This window comes from Macaca mulatta, chromosome 2 (genome assembly GCF_049350105.2).
Source record: "Macaca mulatta isolate MMU2019108-1 chromosome 2, T2T-MMU8v2.0, whole genome shotgun sequence".
NCBI lineage: Eukaryota > Metazoa > Chordata > Mammalia > Primates > Cercopithecidae > Macaca > Macaca mulatta.
In genome coordinates, this window is record NC_133407.1 from 8739981 (window position 1) to 8758405 (window position 18425).

Sequence of the window (18425 nt, forward strand, 5' to 3'; positions counted from 1 at the left end):
AAGAAGCCTTTCAGGAATGATGCTAGTGGATTAATGACTAAGGAGCTGATAGGACTATGGAATCCTTAGTGTATGTCTGAGTGGACAGATGGCTGAGTGGACAGTTGGCTGAGTGGATCTGAGGCGCCCTACCAGAACTTAAAAAGGGAAGAAAGCCTGAACTGACCTAGAATTTTTTTATTTTTTACCACATTGATGCAAAAAACCATGAAATAGAAATTAAGTCAATATTTAATAAAAATAAAGAAAAGTATATTTCTTGCACATTTAAGTTTGTGGACTGAGGTTCATATACGTTACAAAAGGAAAAAAAGGAGTAGGTGTCCTAGGGGTGGAAAGCAGTGTAAACTCAGCATGGATGAACCATGATGACTTTGAATTATCTATGGGAAAGTCAAGTGCTACATGCAGTGTTTCTACAATACAAAGATTTGTGAGACATAATCACTATCTTTTAGAAGTTTACAGATAGCCTATAAGGATGTATTCTTTAAAAGATCAGTAATAATCCCAGGGATGATGTGCTAGCTCTAACAACTGCAGAAGTAGTTCAGATGACAGAATGATCATTGAGGTTTTCGTAGTGAGGAAAAGCCCCACATAGAGATGAGACTTGAACTTGGCCTCGAGAGAAATATAACACTTCAGCAAATAAAATAAATCAGCAGTGGTGTGGTAACAAAATTATGCCTGGTATGTTTGAGGGACAGTGAAGCCTGGTTGTGTCAGGGCAGGTGGTTCTCTTATGCTAGGACATAGGCAAGGCACATTGGAGCGCTCTACCTGGTTCAGGGAAAAGGAAGTATGGAATGCTCAGCTAGGGAGTTGAGCTTTAATCTGAAATCAAAAGGTAGCCATCAGAGGTGTGTAAATGGAAGGACTTTCTGTGAAACAGGATATTTCAAAAAAAATTAATTCCCAAGAGTATGCAATTTTGCTTCTAGCAAATCAGGCACAGTTATATAAGATCATCCTAAACAGTTATTCCAATGAGAGAGACTATTCCACTAAAAGGCAGAAAAATTAAAGTTACAGACTAAAGGTAAAGAATGCCTGGATGGTGCATTTGTAACTTTATCTTCATATTAGAGATAGCTTATGTGGACTTGATTTGCAAATGTTAGAGACAATTACCCTTTTTCTCTGAAAGACAATACTGACACGTGAATGAACCAGTAACCTATGTTTACTATTAGTTTAGTTTGCTCACTGAGTTTGAGGATTGTGTGAACTCCAGGTCTGTTTCTCCAAACTGGTTTGCACAGATGCTCCCGTGCCCTGTGGCAGCATATAGTCAAAAGTGTACTCTTTTACAAACACAACCAGATTTACTCCTCTGCACTCAAAATCCTCCAATCATTTTTATCAGTCAGGTTAAATGAAATGAAATTTCCACTGCTTACCTTGGGTTACTTGACTCTATGTGATCTAGTCTGTTCTCTGCCACTGTCGCTGATTTTGTTTCCTAATACTCTTGGCCTGCCTCGCAAAACTGCAGTCATACTGGACTTCTTCCTATTTCTTTAACATTACAAGTATATTCCCTCCCAGGGTCTTTGCTTTCACTGTTATCTTTTCCTGGAACTCTATTCCTAAGATAGCTTATCCTTTCCACTTATTCAAGTGTCTGCTCGATTGTTTTTCTCAGAGAAGAATTCCTGGACTTCATATCTAATCATAGATATGCTGAATTTCGTATCTAATCATAGCTTCCATCTTTCATTCTACCACTCATTTCTGTGTTTTGTTTTTTGCCTTGCTTCAGTTTTCCTTATTGTGCTAATCAGTAACTGACATTGCATTAAATACTTATTTGTGTGCTTATTATTTATCTCCCTTACTAGAACGTAACCTCTGCAAGGTCAGGGTCTTTACCTAACCTCTCTGTAATTCCTGGCCTAGAAGAGGCTCTGACACATAGAAGGTGCTTGATAAATATTTGTTGTATAAATGAATAATTAAAGACCATTATTATTATTATCATTGTTAATAACCAGTATTTATTGAGACTTTATCATGTGCCATGACTGGGTTATTAAAGGTGGTACTTGCTTACTTCATTCCTTTCTCACGGGCACTTACCTACCTGCTAAGTCATAGACAGGTGAAGCAACTTGAGCAAAGTCACTCATCTGAAATACGGATGAGTCAAAATTTAAACCAGGAACTGTTGAACTTCAATGATCTTGCAATATCAAGATTATGCCTGCTATGTCTGTAAATTAGTAAATCAAGGTAACTCTCTTATAGATCCCGTTGTTAATATTAATTTTAAAAAATGGTAAATGTAGCTGAAAAGACGCTATTGGATTAAGGTCAGGATATTCTAAGAACATGTTTTTCCAGATAATTTTTTTTTTCTTAAATATGTTCCTTGGACTTTGGTATGTTTCATTTCCAATAGTCAGCCGTTGTGTTGGTTCTTTTTGGGTGACTGCCCCTGGGATTTTTGGAACACACAGAAAACTGAGAGTTCCTAGGAGTTTATACGCCCCTGGAGAGCCCTCTACCAATGATTGGTAGGTACAGGATTATGAAATCTCAAGTTTCCCAGCCTCAGGTTGGGACTATTTTGGGAAACTTGACATTTCATAGTTCAGTGTCAAGTTCAGGCTGAAGCTATTGTCTCCTATCTTGCTGGACGCTGTATTCTTGCTTGTGTGGCTGCTTCTTCTCTCCTGTTCTGTTTCTGCCACTTTCTTACATTTTTTCTTGGCTAATTGTTAATAAATAATTTGTACATTGTGAATTTTTGTTCTGGGTCTGATGGTAAGCAATCTAACCTTAATTAGTAAATCAGCCAGTTCATGTTATTGCCAGTGATCATGCTATGGCCACACCTTAATTTCCTCTTCATGGGCATCCATGCCCTTCTCTCCATTCATGGTCTTTCCAGACTTGCAAATGTGAGATTCATACTCACTGGAGCCAAGTGTTAGGGGAGACTTACTGTAAAGAAACAGCATTTGTAGGAAAATCACCTTGGGTGTGTATAGATCCCGGTTCTTTGCATTATGAAGCTCAAGCATAGATTTGCCCTAACTCACTTCCTCCCCACATTCCTGGCTGATAGACAAAGGCAGGGAAGAAGGAGGAGCTGAGTCACCGAAGCTTAATTCACTTTTCTGTTTCTTAGCCCCTAGAGCTTGGTTTAATTGAAGGTGGTTTCAGTAGGATTAACTTTGCTCCAAAAAGCATGCTTTTGGCTATATTGGAGCAGCATGACTACTTAACGTCTTTGAAGAATGTAGGTGTTTTCTAACAGTGATGGGACTACCTCTCCAATTGGGCCCACAGAAGTCATCTTCCCCTGTATTTTCTCTGTCTCTGTGTTGAAAATCTAGAAACAGCAGTGTATGGGTGCAGTGGCACAAGCTAACAGCATCAGATGACCAAGGTAGATACTCTTTCTAGAGACCCCAGTGGAATTCCCAAACACTAAGAGGTGTAGAGAAAAAGCAGACTTGTCTCTGTATTTTATAGGACCTGAACAGTGAAGGCAGGTTGCACTCTTCACCTCCTATTCTAGGGAACAAATTTCACTCTCGCGATCCTCCTGGTGTGCTCTCACTTGACTGAAGCTAAACTGGAGCATGCTTTGTGCAAGAACATTAAAGAAACACATAGGAGTGTTATTACCATGGCATGCCACGAAGAGTATTGCACAGGGTGTGAAGAAGAGACATGAGAAGTCACTGGAGGTCAGTCACTGACTTTGTGACCTTAGGAAAATAACTCAGATTATGTGAGTAACAGTATCCCCATCTGTAGAGAAAAGTAGTCCCTCTGAGTTCACTGTGGTCAGCATTCTGCAACTTCATTCCTTTCTCATAGTATCCTGTGTTTCTGTGGACAATGAACGGTTCCTGTATCAGCTAGCCACAACACAGAAAACTAGGAAACTCACACTGTGGTGTTCACCCCAAGTCACTGGAGCCTTCCTGCTTCTCCCACATGCCTTTGTGTAAAACCTGCAAGTTACTCCAGGGCAATTGTCTAAATATTATGAGGGGTGGCTAGCCCACTAGTGAGTTTCAGATGTTTAGCTGAGTTGTAGAAGACCAAGAAAACAGAGTTTTTCTTGAATTTTCTAAAATTTCTAAATTTCTTGAATTTTCTAAAATTCTGTAAACCTTTCTGAGGCAAAAGTCCCCAAAGTAGGTACAGTGGCCTGTCTTTCCCGACTTTTGGTTATATGTAAAGCTGCGAGTCCCCATTCACGTTCCTAGCTTCATGAAGCGGTCGGTTGACTTGCCGGCTACATTGCCATGTCGTTATGGCTTTGCCTGTGATATTCATTCTGCAAGACAGTCCAAATGCTGCTTCTCCTCTGACATTTCTCCAGGTTTCTCTAATCAAAAACATCTTTTCTTCCCCTGGGATTCTCCCAAGTAGTTCTTACTGCAGTCTCACTCGGAAAGACTCTATACATGTTTGTTTATGCACCCCTACCTTCTCCCAAACTCTGAACTGTGCTCACCTGAAGGGCAAGGGCTAAGTCTTACATCTGTCTTGCTCCGAAGAATAATTCATGGAGACTGGTACCACTAAAAATGATGGACTTCCAAGCTCAGTAATATTGGCACATGTTTTATTCAATCATTATAGAAGATCCAGCATGATGCAAAGGGGACAGCAAAGCCTTTGGAATAAAAAAAAAAAAAAAAAAATCATTTCAATCCTGCTTCTTCTGTTTAATCTCTGCGTGGCCTTAGGTAATTTGTTTCAAATATTTGAATTTCTGCTTTTTCATTTGTGTGACAGTCAATTTTAGATGTCGACTTGATGGGCCCAGATCGCTAGAAAAACATTTCTGATTGTGTCTGTGAGGATGTTTCTGGAAGAGATTAGCATTTGAATCAGTAGACTGAGTAAAAAAGATCACCTTGACCAATGTCGGTGGCATCCCTTGAGGGCCTGAGTAGATCCAAAAGGTGGAGGAGGGACAAATTTGCCCTCTGTTTGAGCGGAAACCTGCATCTTCTTGTGCTTTCAGACATCGAGATTCCTAGTTCTCTACAAGGATGCACACAATCCACCAACGCCCTCCTCCTCTGGCCTTGTTCTTGAGTCTTTGGACTCAGACTGAATTATACTGCCTGCTTTCAAGGTCTTCCAGCCTGTAAACAGCAGATCATGTGATTCCTCATCCTCGATCATCACACCAGCCGATTCTCATTATATATATCCTATTGGTTCTGTTACTTTGGAGAAGTCTGACTAATACAATCTATAACATGGCAATTCCACCACTTAGCTTGACTGTATGGAGGCAGAGAAATTGGATGGAAAAAAAAAAAAAAAAGAAAACTTAATGCGGCAACTGTTATGATTGTGTTTAAGAATATTATTCCGGCCGGGCGCGGTGGCTCATGCCTGCAATCCCGCACTTTGGGAGGCCAAGGTGGGCGGATCATGAGGTCAGGAGATCGAGACCATCCTGGCTAACATGGTGAAATCCCGTCTCTACTAAAAATACAAAAAAATTAGCCTGGCGTGGTGGCGAGCACCTGTAATTCCAGCTATTTGGGAGGCTGAGTCAGGAGAATGGCGTGAACCCAGGAGGCGGAGCTTGCTGTGAGCCGAGAGGGCGCCACTGCACTCCGGCTTGGGCGACAGAGCGAGACTCTGTCTCAAAAAAAAAAAAAAATATATATATATATATATATATATATATGTAATTCCATTACTATGATATTTACTTATCTGTACTATAGAAAGTAAAATGATAATAGATTGAGGAAATACTCTAAACTTATGGTGCAGATTAATTCTGGCCCTAGGTAATGCAGGGACATAACAGAGAAAGATGTGTATACCTATAGATGGGCGATAAAGGGGATATTTACTTTGTTAAGTTTGACTTATATGAGAAACACAGAGATACATAGATTTGTGGTAAATATGAAAAAATGTTAATCATAATTTATGGGCAGTAGGTATACGGACATGTATCAATTATTTTTTAAACTTTTCTATATTTTTAAAAGTATAAATTCTATGTATACTAGAAAATTTCCATATCACATCATAGAGCTTAATGTATGGTTTGTTGACCATGAAATCCTCTTTCTTCAATAGAAAGTATGCCACTAGTAAATCAAGGGACAATCAAGGAGAAGCTAGAGTAGGTTTTCATAGAGCTTTAGACTCCCAAATGAAAATAGTAAAACCTGTTGAGATCTCTAATATCCCAAGGGGTTATTTCCTAGCTAAGAATTAGGAGCTACCCTATCTGCAAAGCTCTGTCCCTTCTAGACAGTAGCTGAAACCACGGCTGATGTCAGATCTAGTGTGACTGAAAGAAAACCTTCAAAGAAAAAAAATACATGTATGTGAAAATAAATTTTGAATACACCTATCTAGTATCTTTTAACCTTTCTACTTCCTTCCACTGACAGCTATTCAGAAAAAGCAAAACATACTACCTGTTTTTCCTGTTTGCAAAGTATTTATTAGCATTTAAAATAATAATCCATCAAACCTTCATTAAACACTCATTATGTCTTAGACACTTTGTTTAGGGGTTGGACTAGAAACATTTTGAATGGACACTGTGAGGGATCAACTTTCAAGAGATATATGACCACAAAACAGAAAACACAAAGCAGGTTGTGGTGACATCCATAGAGGCAGGGGTTATATTTAAACTACTTAACAACCCACAGAGAATGGGCGCAGACCATTCGGAATGTACGCATTTACCGATTAGAACAGGCAGCTTGCCTTAAAAGATATATTTTTAGGGGGTTTGAAGAAAGAATGAGCTTTCTTGTACCAGGGAGAACCCGGGATTTTCAAAAGGCATTTTTCAAAGACAGGTGGTTTAATTGGCTGAGGGTTTTATATATGTATATATTATATTGTGTGTGTGTGTGTGTAAAATTAAAATGCTTTTCAACGTTCAGAAATAGAAAAAAGAAAAAGAAAAGATGATCAAACTGAGAAGTCAAGTTTGTTCATATCTATCATGAAAACAGAAATACATCTAAGTCCTGCAAAGTCTTTCCAGTGGTAGATAATCAAGGAAGCTTTGTTGTGGAAGTAATATTTGAGGTAATTTTTGAAAGACAGAAAGAGGTAGATTGAGATGGGTGAGAGTAGGGTCGAAGCATTCTGTTGAAGAGAACAGCATAGAAAATGCACAGATACCTGAAAATTCAAGAATTGATTTGTTGAATTCTACAGTTATTGAGTGAAGGCTACAGTAGGCTTCATCAATTAACAAGGCAAGGAAACCTGCCTTGTGAAGATTATATTCTAGCTGGGAATGTTGAGTAAACAGAATTGGTTGGAGCATCAGATAATATTAGATGTAAAGGGCAAATCAGTGACAAAGTTAGATAGGCTTTATCCTGCTGACAATGGCCAGTCATGGAAGGGTTATGTTTTCAACAAGGGGCTTGAGGGGCCTAGGTTAGTTGGATGTAATCTAGGGCTGACAGATTTTGGAACACATACTCTGTGTCCACCCAGGGAAAGTCCACAGGCTTCTTTTCTTTGAGATGTGTGTGTGCAGCCTAAGAGAGTGACCTACTGAGAACTCATTTTCTGATTGGAGACAACAGTACCATGGCAAAAAAAGAGCCAAACTAGAATAGAAAGACTTGCTGATTCTACCACTAACTAGAATAACTTTGTGAACTTAGACATGCCTGTAACTTCTCAGAGGCTCAGCTTCCTCCACCCTTTGTACTGATAATGTTTGCTCTGTCTATTCCGCAGTGTTGAAGAAATAAATAAGATAATTTATATGAAATGTTTTAGGAAACAGTGAATCAGTATATATTAAGAATATAAAGATTTTGTATTTATTTATACAATTCATCTAGCTCATCAGACCTACACATATTCTTTAGCTATGCTTTACTTGGTTGTATTTTTTAAATATATAAACTAGAAAATTGCCACTTCTTTTCCACTACGTTGATGTCATCTCTTCTGTTTCCTGAGAGATTAGAAGAGGGTGTCCCAGCTGAAAGTCATGCTATGAAGGAATATTGTCATGGAAAATACCTATAGCTGTTGCACAAATCTTTGCTTTTATCCCAGCAATTCCTATTAGCACCTTTGACAGCTTTTACCTAAATGTTATTAATTCTTAAGGCCTCTTAATTTTAGCTAAGTAATGTCAGTATGTAACCAAAATCCCATTTTCTTCCTTAAATGGTGGCCTACCTCATGGTGAAATATACATGTCTAGAACACTGAAGCTAGCAGAGGAGTTTGAGATCTTTTACTCCAGCCTCTTTCCTCTTAGAGATGGGAAAACTAAACTAAGACCCATTGTGTGAATTCCAGAGTTCTTTAGGCCAGGGGTGTTTGTGGTAAAAACCAGCAGCATGGGGATGAAAAACAGTAAAGCAAACAGAGAGAAGGAATCATTCGTAAGCAGCACTCAGAAGTATTCATTGACAAGTTCCATTGAGCAATAGAGAGCAACAGCAATACAAGGGCATCACTGTGGTATGGAAGAGAGACTTCTTTTAAGTAGGGGTTGGGTTGTGTTGTACTACAAATGAGAAAGGGAACCTGAGTCACCTGGTTCTTCTTTGCCTTGGTGAGAGAATCTGGATAGTTCCTTTTCCTGCCTGGCCTCAGTTTTCCAATCCAGAAAATGAAGAGTCTAAACTAGATAGCTCTTAAGTTCCTTCTAGGTCTATACTTGTGTGATTCATAGAGCTGTTTATTTTTCAACTTTGAATTTCCCAGTGCTTTGCACATCTGAGAGTCTGACAAAGGCAGCTGAGTAACCCCTGGGACAGGAAGCACAAGGACAACCCTCACCAAAGCCCATGTGCTTCCTCCAATGCAGACCTTTGCTGAGGTCCACCTGCTCAATCAGATTCTCTCATTTTCTCAATGTTCACTACCTCTAGTTTCCTCACTGAATGCACCCAACCCATTCAACATGAGGAGGAAAGACTGGTATTACACAAGAACACAAGAATATCATGGAAATAATTGGAATGGAGTTCACTAAAAAAATAAAATTAAAAAAAAAATAGTCTTTCAGCCAAAAGACAGGGAAGCGCTTTTCCTCAGGGAAGGAAAGAACTCATTACAATCATGGGAGAGAGGCAGACACTCACCGCTCCTGATGCTCTACCAAGGGAGGTCAAAGTGTTATAGAGGCTGTGATGATGAGCAAAGACTGTGCTATTGTACCCCAGGACAAGAAATAATGAGGCTTAGGAGATGAAAGATGGACAAGAGAGCCAGCCAAACTATGTTCTTATGAATAGGATATTATACCAGGGAAGAAGAAGGGCTGTATCTGAGAAGACAGAACTCTATTGATTGCCAAATGCTAATTGAACACTGGCCAGCCACAGGACAGTATTACACCTTCTGCTGAACCTTTGGTAAGACTAGGCTTAGCCATGGTTTCCTGCCTTACATGTGACTCTTGAAAGAATCATGGGTCTTAAAGTGGGGATTGGTAAGAATGAGGTGGCAGGTAACCACCTCCAAGGCATGGTTAGAAACTCCTGGCAAAATGCACATAACTGTAGTGTCTCATGCACTATCAAGGAAATTACCATCCAGCTAGGAACATCAGGTTTGAGTAGAGAAGGCAGAAAAAATGTGAATGTCTGCAGTAGAAAGGACAAAGACAGACAGGCATAGAAATGGAATATTCCAAAGACAACTTTCATATCATTTTGCTGAGTTTGTGCTGCTTATAAGCGAATTACTTAGGGTGACAACAGGACTCCGAGAAAGCAAAAGACAAGGAAAAGGGATATTGAGATGTCCCTATCACCAAGTAGTAAAAACAAAAATTATATATATGCGCGCGCACACACACACACACACACACACATATATGTGTGTATATATATACATACTTCTCAGTGTCCTGAAAGCCATTTTGAACACCAGGTGGTGTTAGGCGAATATTTCCTAGGGCTTCTTCTGAGTGAGTGAGGTTCACAAAAGTGTTCTGTTTCCTAGAATATTATTTCATGACTGCCATTGGATATTTACGGATGTCAGCATTTGTTCTGAGATACCAAATGTGCTGGTACCTGGATGCCACTGTAATTCCAGAATTCTTTAGAACAAACTTTCTAAACATTTCCAAAATGCATTTGGCAAGAGGCCCCATGAAATGACACAGCAGAATTTTCTCTATTCATTTCACAGTCCAGAATCTGACAATGGGTTGGTCTTTTTGTTCTCTCTCCTTTCATTCTCTTTTAAAATTCCACCATTTCTGTACTTTAGGGATTGTGAGTGCTTTCAAGTGCTTTCTCTAACATTTAATCATTAGTGAGACAAAATCGTATTAGGAAGGTATTGATAAGTTGGAGAAATATTGAAGACTGCTGATGCAAGCTTAGCTAAAATACAGAAGAGCGGGCTGGATGCAGTGGCTCATACATGTAATCCCAGCATTTTGGGAGGCAGAGGCAAGAGGATTGCTTGAGACCAGGAGTTCCAGACTAGCCTAGGCCACATAGCGAGACCCCATCTCTACGAAAACTAAAATAAATTGGCTGTTGTGGTGGCATCCACCTGTAGTCCCAGCTACTGAAGAGGCTGAGGCAGGAGGATTGCTTGAGCCCAGGCGTTTGAGGTTGCAGTGAGCTATGATGGTGCCACTGCACTACAGCCTGGGTGACAGAGTGAGACCCCATCTCAAAAAAAAAAAAAAAAAAAAAAAAAGTAGGAGAGCAGAGCAACTTATAGAAGGTAGTACCTAGAATTTAGGAATATTGAACCATATTCAAAGTCACCATAATATCTTTCACAGAAAAATAATAGCATTTCCAATGACAGAGCAAATGTCAGAGAAGTTAAAGCACTCATGGGATTTGTACTTTCTGCCTGGTGTTTCTGATGCCAAGCTCTCTCTGCAAAAAATTTTTGTCCCTTGTCCTGTGTGAGACTTTTACTTGAATTGCAAAAGGTTGGTTCTCCAGCGTGCTAGGCCTTGAATTCTAATCAGAATCACAAAGGGAAGCTCACCTGCCAGTACTTGCCACCCACCTGGCACATAGACAGAGTCAGGATTAGTATGAGGAGTTACAAATCTCATACATTTCAAAGACACACCCAACATGACTCTAAAACCACCAAGTTAAATTAGTGAACTACTTTTATCTGAGAAAAATATATATGGTTAGTACTCTATGAAAAACCTTTCTAAAGAAGAAACAAGATTCCCGTCACTTTTAGGTCTGCATTTAACGAAGATTACAGCTTTGAGATTGCTGAATTTTTTCTCAAAACTCTAAACCCATTTCTGTATTGGAAGAGTTTTTTCATGCCATCCTTCAGCTGTCTTCCAAAAGATATTACTGAAACACTGACAAGTTAGGGGTTCAGACCTCTCATCTCGCAGATTTGAAACTGAAATGCAGAAGATTAAGCACCTGGTCCAAGTCACCAGAATCCTCTCAGTCAAGTGTTCTTTTCACTCTGCCTCTTCATCTTTCCATGAAATCTACACATCTACCTAACTTTTTTTGGAATGAGTCTGAAGCACCAGGGGAAAAGGCATAGTGTAAATCAAATTTGGAAGAATGATAATGGACACCAAAGTTTTTATGGGTACAAAGAGGAAGCTAGGAAATCCATATTCAAGGCTGATAGTGTCCTATGTTCCAGTTTACCTAGTAAGAGAATTGTAATCTCTGAAAGAGAAAGAATGGTAAAACGGATAACAACCACTCCCTTCTGCCAGTCTGTGGATGCCCTGACTCAAGATTAAGGGTATCTTTCCTGGATCTAGGAAGGTTCCAATGTCTACCCACCTATGTGCAGACCTTTATTCCATACTTTTATTTTGTTACTAGGAATACAAAATAGTGTACCAAGGAAAGTCCTTGGGCTACCTTCTTAGATAATTTAGAAACTGCACCCAAAAGCAGAAATATGTTCTTGGAATCTCAGAGATTCTATGCAAATTTTAGTTAATTCAAGAGTATTTAATGAACATTGTTTTTGGCATTCTATAACGGTATTAGATAAGCTATTCTAATAAATCTCAGTCATCATTATCCATATCTTCTGGGTCTCATTAATGCTTTATATATTTACTTTAGTAATTTTATAAAATACAGAATATACATTGAAGAATAATTTTATAAGAAATTTTAATATAAACATAGTATATCTAAAATTTTGTTATTTTAATGATTTCAGTGGCACATGTACATAAAATAGAAAATATCTTCTGAATGCAATTAACTACTCATGAACTATCATGCAATTTGGGACATAGCTACCTTATATAGATTTCAAATATGCCTCTGATAAGTACTAACATCATTACTTCTGATTGTTTATCTTGTATTTATACCATCAAAATAAAATACTTGAACAATTTTTTTGAATCCTTGATGGCTCATGCCTTTGTTGAAGAGAGGATGACTATGTTCTTCACTCCAAAACGGCCAAATAGTTTTTAAACATCAATTAGAATGATTAATCCAGTGAGTTACGTTTCTACATCATCTGTTTCCTTCCGATTACCTTTGATACACAGCAGCCTTTATTTGTCCACTTGTGAAGCATACTGGTAAATTTTGGTGCACAAGAATCATTAGAACTAAAATACTACTATCACATGTCCTTTTAGAAAACTGGATGGTCAGATTATTGTTGTGTAACCTTAAATGGTAACATTCTTCCTATTGAAGAACTATCTAGATTAAACATATACCCTTTTTATCTTTAAGACTGTATTCCTTGACCACTGAGCCTTGTGCTTGAGAAAATTCATCTAGCATATCATTACATGAAAACTCAGTTTAAAATTTAATTTACACAAGCCATTTCACCATCATCAGAGTCTAGAGTGCCATTGTGTTTTGTATTCATATTCTGATGTAACAATTTTGAAATGTTTTTCTCTATCAGTTCTAGTATCTTTACCATTATGGGGAGAAAATGAAAAATCCTAACTACAAAGATATTTTCTCCTATTCTACAGTTTATTGAAAAAGGATGCAATACTAATGAGCAACCCAGTTAAAAAAAAAACAAAAACAAAAAAACTGGATAATTACACAATAGTAAATAGTAAATTCATTTCATCATCCTTATAGGCTTCTTATTACATCATGTTTCTAGCCAATTCCCAATAGAACTACAATGAAAGCCATTTACATAATTTTAAATTTTGTAGTAAGCACATAAATGGGTAAAATTAATTTCAGTATATTTAACCCAAAATATTTAATTTTCAACATATAATGTAAACAATTATCAATGAGTTATTTATATTTTTATTTTGATTCTAAGTCCCCGAAGTCTAATGTGTATTTTGCATATACAGAACATCTCAGTATTGACTAGCTCCATCCATGTGCTCAATAATTACACGTAGCCAGTGACTACCATATTGGACAGCACAGTTTTGGGCAATCCCACCATTCTTCTCGGTTTTTATTCTTTTCTTACTCATTAGAATTGATTGATAAAAATAAAGCCATTTCTAGAATGGCTAAAATAAAGTCTCAAGACACACACACAAAAAAATCAGCAAGTTTCCACAGTGCATTTTGGATTTGTAAGAGCGTTTAACAGACCCAATAATTCTAAGAAAATGCATTTTTTTAAAGTAGGTTTTTCTTTTACTCCAGAAGACCTCTAAGAGTAAATAAAAGTCATGAACTACCAAGCCATACACATAGAACTACTGAAAAAATAAAAATAAAAATTTAGTCAAAAGAGCCAAAATGATAGATCTATGATTAATCATTTTTATAGCTCTTTTAAATTCCTCATACTGGTATCATTGAATCAACTGTTTCATTTCTGGCACTCTATCACCTAGATTGCAAGGACTAAGAATTGAATCTTTTGGTAGTTTTAAGCTGCACCTGCTCGCCTATATGAACATATCTTTACAATGTGATTATATCTATAAATAGAAAAACAAATTGACATCTTTACTATATATTTTTGTTATTCTGGAAAGTTTTTTTTTATAAGTCTAAGGCATTATATTGTATTTATGCCATTCAATGTTATCCCATAAAGTAATATACATTCTTATTTAATAAAAATAATTCACCCATTTTGATAGAGATAGTATGGGCTGAATCAATGTACATAACTGAAGGGTGATATTTAGCAATGAGTTTAAAAGGGAACATGGCCCAGTCAGGACCCACCATCTGCAGCATGCTCCCACATACCACAAGCTTATCTGCTTTCCACTCCCACAGTACTGATGAGGTTACTGCTGAGTATCATTGGAAAGTCACTAAGTTAGACATTAGGAATATTTGAAGTCTAGTCCCTGTTCTAAAGCAAACTCTTTCTGACCTCAATCAAATAAAGTATTAAAACTTTGAATGTCTCATTCACCAAATGAAAATGCCATTCTGGTCTTTCCTATTTTGTAGGTTGGCTAAAATGAGAAAAGAATGATTATTTGTTCTCAGATGAGAAACATCAACATTTGAACCTCTGCAATGTTTCTCTCGGTATCTCTTCTTCCTCGATAATATAAGTAAGGCCAAAGGATGGAAGAATGGACAGATAGGCAAACAGACACAGATAGACACACACACAGTTTCTTAATGAGTTTTTATTTATTTTCTGATTTTATTGCATGTCCTGGCAAAACAAAAAGAGACTGTAGACTGGCTTCTGGCTCCCCAAAAGCTCATAACAGAAAATACCAAAAGACAAGCAACTGAAGCTTAAAAAATGTATCACGTGTATAATACCTCTCGAAAACATTAATAAAGCATATAAAACTTTTAACATTTGCTTCATTTTGTACAATTATAAAAATAATAGAAAAAATATCCCTTTAACATTCAATATCCCACATACTGTATTTTAGGGAAATACCAAGAAAAAAAAAGGTAAAAGGATTTAATGAAAACTCTGCTTTCTATTTTTGTTTATAAACATCTCCAAACAAAAAAACTTTTCAATTCTTCAGCTAACTGCATTGAGCTGAGGCCACGAGAACTCCATTAAGCCCACTTCTAGTGGTTTCTGTGCTTAATATTCTTTTACCCCTTTCCCTGGCTACTCATACACTCAAGGAGAGTAGGTTGCCATGAGGAGGTAAGCCAGTAAGGATGCCTAGCTTTGGCTAGTGCCAAATCCAAGAGACATAGTACAGGAATTTGCAAGCCCCTAGTGTCACCTGAATAGTACTGAAATAGCTCGGAAGTCCTAGGTTTATTCAAACCGTCAGTAAAGTAAGGAAGCAGTTTGTCCTTCTAGGACCAAGGAACAGCTTTCATTCTTCCCCTTAATGGGTTTGCAAAGCTGCCTGCTCGTTCCAGAAGTTAACAGTGCTTATTACCATTTAAGTACAACAAAACTTTGAAATCAAGGACTCAATCTCTTTAACATACAAAATTTTTAAAAAAATAAAAAAAACAAAACAGAACTTTCCCTTCCCTCCCCTCTTAAAATTGTAGCATTATTTCTTATTTGATGTGGTATTCTTACTAAATGGTATTTTCATGAAAATACAAAAACAATAAAAAAAGGTTTCAAGTGTGGTTCTGGAAATCCCACTATCCCAAGAAGAAAAAAAAATATAATCAAAATACAAAGTATGCAATTTCACACAAAATATATATACACTTTTCAGAGGCAGCCCATACATTACATTTTAGAGCCATATTAGCCCTTTTGCACTTTAAAATTAAAATGGAAGCCTATGTGCAATGACAGCCCTTGACCAGAATGCATGGGAAGATTTCAGAGCTCATTTGCATGCATGCAAAAAATGTCTTATCTTTCTGAAAGATCTATGAGGAATATTGTCATTTACACGTTTTCCCAAAGTTTCAAGCCAACTCTTTGTTTAAGTGGTTTAAGCAACAGTAGCCATGAAAGACTTATCCCTTGCTCTGTGGGGACCTTTTTATGTCTATGGGTAGCCCCTAAGGGAGATGGACGGGAAACTGGGTTCTCACAGTTACTTTCCAACAAACTGAAACTCTTACTGGTTAAAAAAGGAATAATACAGTGATGCAATTTATGCCACAGGAAAACCAATCTCATAATTTTATATTTTTCAAATCACCATTCCTATTGTAAACCTTAAAGACAGAAAGGTGAACAAGCCTCTACATGCAGAGTTTTATGGAATAGGAGGGTCTTTAAAAGAAACACTTACCAAGCAGTATTATCTATGCTTCAAAAGATTTTTACAAAGTTGAATTTACGGTTCATTGAGATATCTTATTGTTTAGTACAGACTCAACATTTCTGAATGATTCCTATTTACCCTGAATATTAATAGACAGTAAAACTTCACTGTTAGAACTAGTTAGATGGCACTTGTCCCAATCAAATCAATCTGAATTCTTACAAGAGTAGCAAACGTGTATTTGAGTTAGTCAATCTAGTAGTGAAATTTAGTTTTAATACCTCTGTAATGGCAGCAAATGTTTTCCCAATCAATATTGTAAGATAAGGTATCTGGTATTAAATTTAAGGGGGTTACTGATACGCTCAAATACATGACATCAGGTGTTTTTGAACTGGCTGCCATGGGCCTTTTAAGAATTTTCCTCATTCCCAACCAAAAACTAAAGAGGATGTTTGAACATAAACTTTTACTTATAACTGGATTAAATCACCCCAACGTGAACCATCATCACTAGAGGAAATGTCAGTAATATAAAATATACCAACACTGAGAAAAGAATACATATCTACAGTCTTACCTACATAATAAGCCATGGAAATGGATCTACTCAAAGGTTTGATGTGGCATGTATTTAGGATCCAAAGAACTGAAAGGATCTGTACATCATTGTCACTCACATGTAGCATTAAGCTCCAGATACCTATCGCCATACATCATACCCCTTAAGAGAAGGGGTATAGACAAACCGTCCAAAACAAGTAAATTAAAAAATGGTCAATAAGTGCATCTCAATTTTCTTTCATTTAAATTACATTTTAAACAACACTCAATGCCCCCCACCCAGAAATCTATACTGTATATTTATATATTTATATATATAGTCTTAGACTATAAGGCTGAACATGCTTTATAAAAGTCAATGAGAAATCTCTGCAGCTTAAGGAGACAACCAACTCTTTTTTGCTCACTTCTACCTAGCCATGGCAGCTACAGTTCTGCAAGCTATAGTTTTGAAGGCTTAAAGCCAGAATCAGAATTAGATGCCAGGTCAGATGTTAGGTAAGAGGTAGCCTCTTACTTCTCCTTCCCCTAAGAAATCAGACAGAAGAGGAAAGGGAGGAGCTAAGGAGAAGGCTTTGGAGATTAAGCAGGAGTGCCTCGTAGGGGGCGGGCAGTTAGGAGAGTGTTAGGAAGAGCTCACGTGGTGAGGCTCACTCCCCCTCCTCTTTGATGCGCTGTTGCTTATTGCGGCGAGCATCCATGTCAAAGTTGAAGTCATTCCACTCATCTCGGGGTGGGAAAGAGATGGTCTGGCGGAGGGTGAATCGCACGGCGTCAATAACGCGTTCACCCCGGGTCTCACTGGAGCCAACACTGACTGTAGAGGCACTGCTTGGGGTCCGCAGGAGATGAGAAGGTGAGGAGAATTCGTGGAGCTGCCGGTGGTCCAGGATGCCCTTCCAGATTGCGTGTCGAAATTGCTCAGGGATTTTTAGACTTGCCAAATCCTGTGCAATAGGGGAAGGTGTCATGGAGAATGAAAACGAGAAAAACTGACGTTTAGTCCATAACATGCTGTCATTCCCTGATGCTCTGGTTTAATTGATCTGAATCTATTGATCCACAAATTAGAAAATAAAATTAGTTCTCTGAGTCTTCAACTCTATGTAACTAAGCACAAAGGCACAGCCATTGAGGTGCCATTCCTGCCTGTGTATAACACTTCACTTAGTCTCTACTGGCCTCAGTTTCTTCATTGGTAAAATTGGGATAATAGCTAGATAAGAGGGCAAAAATCCCAAATAGAAACGTGAGGTACCTACTGATGCTTGAATTTACCTGGCTAGTCACTAGAAGAAAGGTATTAAAGGAATGTCACCACCACTTGGTTGAGGAGATAAGAAGAAAAGATTGAGTACTTTCTATGTGCCACGCACTGAATTATTTTATATTCATGATATCATTTAATCCTCAGATTAGTAGTAAACATTATTAGACCTGTTTTATAGATAGAATAACTGAAGGCCAGAGAGGTTGACAAGTTTAAAGTCACATAACTAAGTGAAAAAATTAGGGACTTAGGGCATCCTCAGAACCTGAAACGGCCCTTTTATCTAAAAGGTCTTTTGGTGTTTGAATAAAGCAAGGTCTCAAAATGCAGAGCCATTGTGTCTATGTTCTGTGAATGGGTGCAGAAGTCATTACAAATAGGGTCAACCTTAACTAACTGTGGTGATTTCGCTTACATTTATCTGCATTAGCTCTTTTTTAGATTGTTTCAGTGATAGCTCATATTTTCACGGGGCAGAATGGTAGGTAAATAGCACATTGTGCTTGGAGT

The 18425-nt window shown here is 37.8% G+C and overlaps 1 protein-coding gene across 13 annotated transcripts in view; it reads right to left on the minus strand.

Moving 5' to 3' along the window:
* Nucleotides 1–14530: 14530 nt before the first annotated feature.
* TP63 (tumor protein p63) overlaps nt 14531–18425 on the minus strand; it is a 526038-nt gene continuing 522143 nt past the window's right edge. For all 13 annotated transcript variants that reach the window (XM_077991167.1, XM_077991168.1, XM_015132502.3 and 10 more), the window contains one exon: nt 14531–17592. In XM_077991167.1, the coding sequence (XP_077847293.1) occupies nt 17296–17592 (297 nt within the window). In that variant the 3' untranslated portion in view covers nt 14531–17295. The remainder of the gene's footprint in view (nt 17593–18425) is intronic.